The sequence below is a fragment of the Salpingoeca rosetta genome, assembly GCF_000188695.1.
Source record: "Salpingoeca rosetta unplaced genomic scaffold supercont1.13, whole genome shotgun sequence".
NCBI classification, from domain to species: domain Eukaryota; class Choanoflagellata; order Craspedida; family Salpingoecidae; genus Salpingoeca; species Salpingoeca rosetta.
Window position 1 is genome coordinate 1,415,588 of NW_004754921.1, and position 3,072 is coordinate 1,418,659.

General features: G+C 55.8%; 2 protein-coding genes across 2 annotated transcripts in view; both read left to right on the forward strand.

Annotated features, from left to right (window-relative positions):
- The window catches only part of PTSG_05734 (uncharacterized protein), a 7,042-nt gene extending 6,304 nt beyond the window's left edge, over nt 1-738 (forward strand). Inside the window, exon 17 of the mRNA XM_004993545.1 lies at nt 313-738. Coding sequence (XP_004993602.1) covers nt 313-534 — 222 coding nt within the window. The 3' untranslated portion in view covers nt 535-738. The remainder of the gene's footprint in view (nt 1-312) is intronic.
- Nucleotides 739-800: 62 nt separating this feature from the next.
- PTSG_05735 (uncharacterized protein) overlaps nt 801-3,072 on the forward strand; it is a 3,568-nt gene continuing 1,296 nt past the window's right edge. The window contains exons 1-4 of the mRNA XM_004993546.1: nt 801-934; nt 1,191-1,682; nt 2,009-2,573; nt 2,770-2,879. Of these exons, the coding sequence (XP_004993603.1) occupies nt 854-934; nt 1,191-1,682; nt 2,009-2,573; nt 2,770-2,879 (1,248 nt within the window). The 5' untranslated portion in view covers nt 801-853. The remainder of the gene's footprint in view (nt 935-1,190; nt 1,683-2,008; nt 2,574-2,769; nt 2,880-3,072) is intronic.

Sequence of the window (3,072 nt, forward strand, 5' to 3'; positions counted from 1 at the left end):
GTGTGTGTGTGTGTGTGTGTGTGTGTGTGTGTGTGTGTGTGTGTGTGTGTGTGTGTGTGTGTGTGTGTGTGTGTGTGTGCCCCCTCCCCCACTGCTTGCCTGTGTTCTGCCAAGGCCATCATCTGCCTCTTCTGCTCTGGTGTGCCGCGCATGGTTCCAATCCCTCACCCACGGATGGTATCCTGGCTCACATCCCATACAGACACTGTCTTGCCGCTCCTCCCTCTCCTCTCTCGCTCATCTTAACCCCCCCCCCCCACACACACACACACACTCACACACTCACACACGCTCGACTCGTCGTTTGTTCAGTTTGATGGGGATGCCAATACACCCCTCCAGCAGTACGGCACTGCCTTGCAGCCACTTGGCCCTGCCCACTCCTACTCACCGCAGTGGGAGACGTTCCAGAACGCGCGCGCAGTTGTGCTCGATGCTGGCCAGCACACCGTGTCGTTCGCGTTCCGCTGTGTCAACTCGGGCTCTCTCAACGGCGCTGGCCTGCAGGGGTACTTCATCCGATATGACGAGTGAACTCCAGGCCTTAGGGCCTGCCCATTCATCCCTTTTTGGGGGGTTTGTTTTCTGTACCACACCCTGTTCTCTCTTCTGCTGCGTTGGTACAACTTGGTCTCCTATGCGTCATCTCTCCTGTCAACCTTCGTTCACTGCCGCATCTCGCCCTGTTATCTTCCATGCCTCGTTGCACTCGCCCTGTGTGTTATCCCTTCTTGTTGCGCTTGTTTGCCTTCTGCTCTGCTGTCTCTTCCTGCTTGGCTGCCGCCAAACTCAAAAAATCGCAGCAACAAACAAACACACACAACCACACGACAACGCAATCCGCACCACCACGATGAAGTTTGGACGCCGTTTGGAGAGTGGATTGATGGAGAAAGGATGGGAAGACAAGTACATCCAGTACAGGGCACTCAAGGTACGCAATCTCACAGCCACAGGGAGGGGGGTAACACCTCCCGTTCCTTGAATGTGTGTGTGTGTGTGTGTGTGTGTGTGTGTGTGTGTGTGTGTGTGTGTGTGTGTGTGTGTGTGTGTGTGTGTGTGTGTGTGTGACATTTCATGTGCGCTTGTTCATCAATCAATACACATCTTAGCCATCTCGTGTGCCATGACGTGCACGCTCATGGTACATTGGAACAACGCTCATTGGCCACCCGGGTGTTTCGATGCAGGAACTCGTCTTCGCCATCACCTCCAATGGTGAGAGGGAAAACCAGGAGAGTCTGGTGGACGCGTTCATGCAGATGCTGACAGATAACGTGGATGTGGTGGACGCCTTCTTCGAGGAGACCATCCACAAGTTTGAAGCGTTGTGGGGCCGATGCCCTCGCTTGTCTGGTGACCATCGCCTTCTCCAGCCTGACGCCGCTCCACTCGACCCAGTCACTGGACTCAACACTGCTCAAGATGTCGATGACAACAGCAGTGACGACAACACCGACACTGTGAATGGCGTTGGTCTACAAGAAGCGACCGCTCCTGCACCAGAAACCAACAGCACGAGCACTCACTCCTTTGCACAGAACAGCAGCGATCAAGCCGAACCTGAAGCCGACACCGCCGAGAACCCAGCTCCTGCGAGCTCGTCCCTTCCTCTTCCAGAACGTGACACGCTTCGAGGCCACCTTCAGGCAATCCTGGCCAACACAGACTTTTCAACAACGGTCGGTGCATCGTGAGTGTGTGCTTGTGCGTGTGTATGTGTCTGCGTGTGTGTGCGCGTCTGTGTGTATGTGTCTGCGTATGTGTGTGTGTGTGTCTGTGTGTGTGTCTGTGTCTGTACGTGTGTGTGTGTCTGCCTGTGTCTGTGTGTGTCTGTGTCTGCCTGTCTGTCTATGCATTCGTCTGCCGTTGTCCCACCCTCATCACCTTCATGTGCGCCGATTGTCTTCCATTGTACTGTTCCACACATCCCTTAAAACACTCGCAAACAACACACACACACACACGCGCGCGCGCGCGTGCACGCACAATTCACGCCATTCTGTAGGATCCGCAAGTGGTGGGTGACCACGCGGCTGAGCAGTACCTCCATGCATATGTGGCGTTGAGCGAACAAGCAGAGGCCCTCCGCAGGTTTGTCGTCGTTAACCAGGCGGCGCTCAGCAAGATTATCAAGAAGTTTGAGCGACGCGTGCTTGCGTGCACCCGTGTTCCCGCCGACCACACTCGTACGCTGCGAGCTCTAGTCCTGCAGTGCGCGCAGGGTGACAGCATGGAGCGGCTACAGCAGCTGCAAACGGACTTGCGTGAGCTTGGAGACGAGCTGATGATCTCCTCGAGTGCCTTCCACGAGTACGTGTGCAGCCTGCGCACGCAGTACTGGGCGCAGCTGGCCGAGCACCAGGCACAAGCAAAGGAGACACGCCACTTCACAGCCAAGCCGCGTGCAAAGCGGCTGGCATCGCTCACAGATTTTCGCCAGACCTTTAGTCCCGCCATCATGCTGGTGGTGGAGACAATCATTGCGGTGGGGACGTTGGTCAGCACGTACACGCTGTCAAGCAACATCATCGTCGACAAGGAAACCAACATGACCGTCTTTGAGAAGAAAGGCACGCTCACATGCGGTTGTGTGTGTGTGTGTGTGTGTGCGCGCGCGCGCGCGTGTGTGTGCGTGGGTGTGTATGTGTGTGTGTGTGTGTGCGTGTATGTGTGTGTGTACCTTTTTCTTGCTTCAAGATGCCACCGCTAACGCGCTCTCGCGCTTCCCTTTCCGCTCACTGCTCATCATCGTCATCGTCATCGTAGGTTACTTCATCTCCGCGTCCATCGACAAGTCCCCCGCTTCCCATATCGGCACTCTTGGTCTCTCCATCAGCTGCTTTGGCCTTGCTGCCATTGTTCTCGTGCGACACAAGGTGCGTGACGTGTGTGTGTGTGTGGGGGGGGGATATGTGTGCGTGTCTGTGTGAGTGTGGGAATGTGTGTGTGTGTGTGGGGGGGGGGGGATATGTGTGTGTGTGTGCCAATGTGTGTGTGTGTGTGTGGGAATATGGGGGTGTCTCTCTCTCTCTCTCTCTCTCTCTCTCTCTCTTCTCCGCGCTTTTTTTC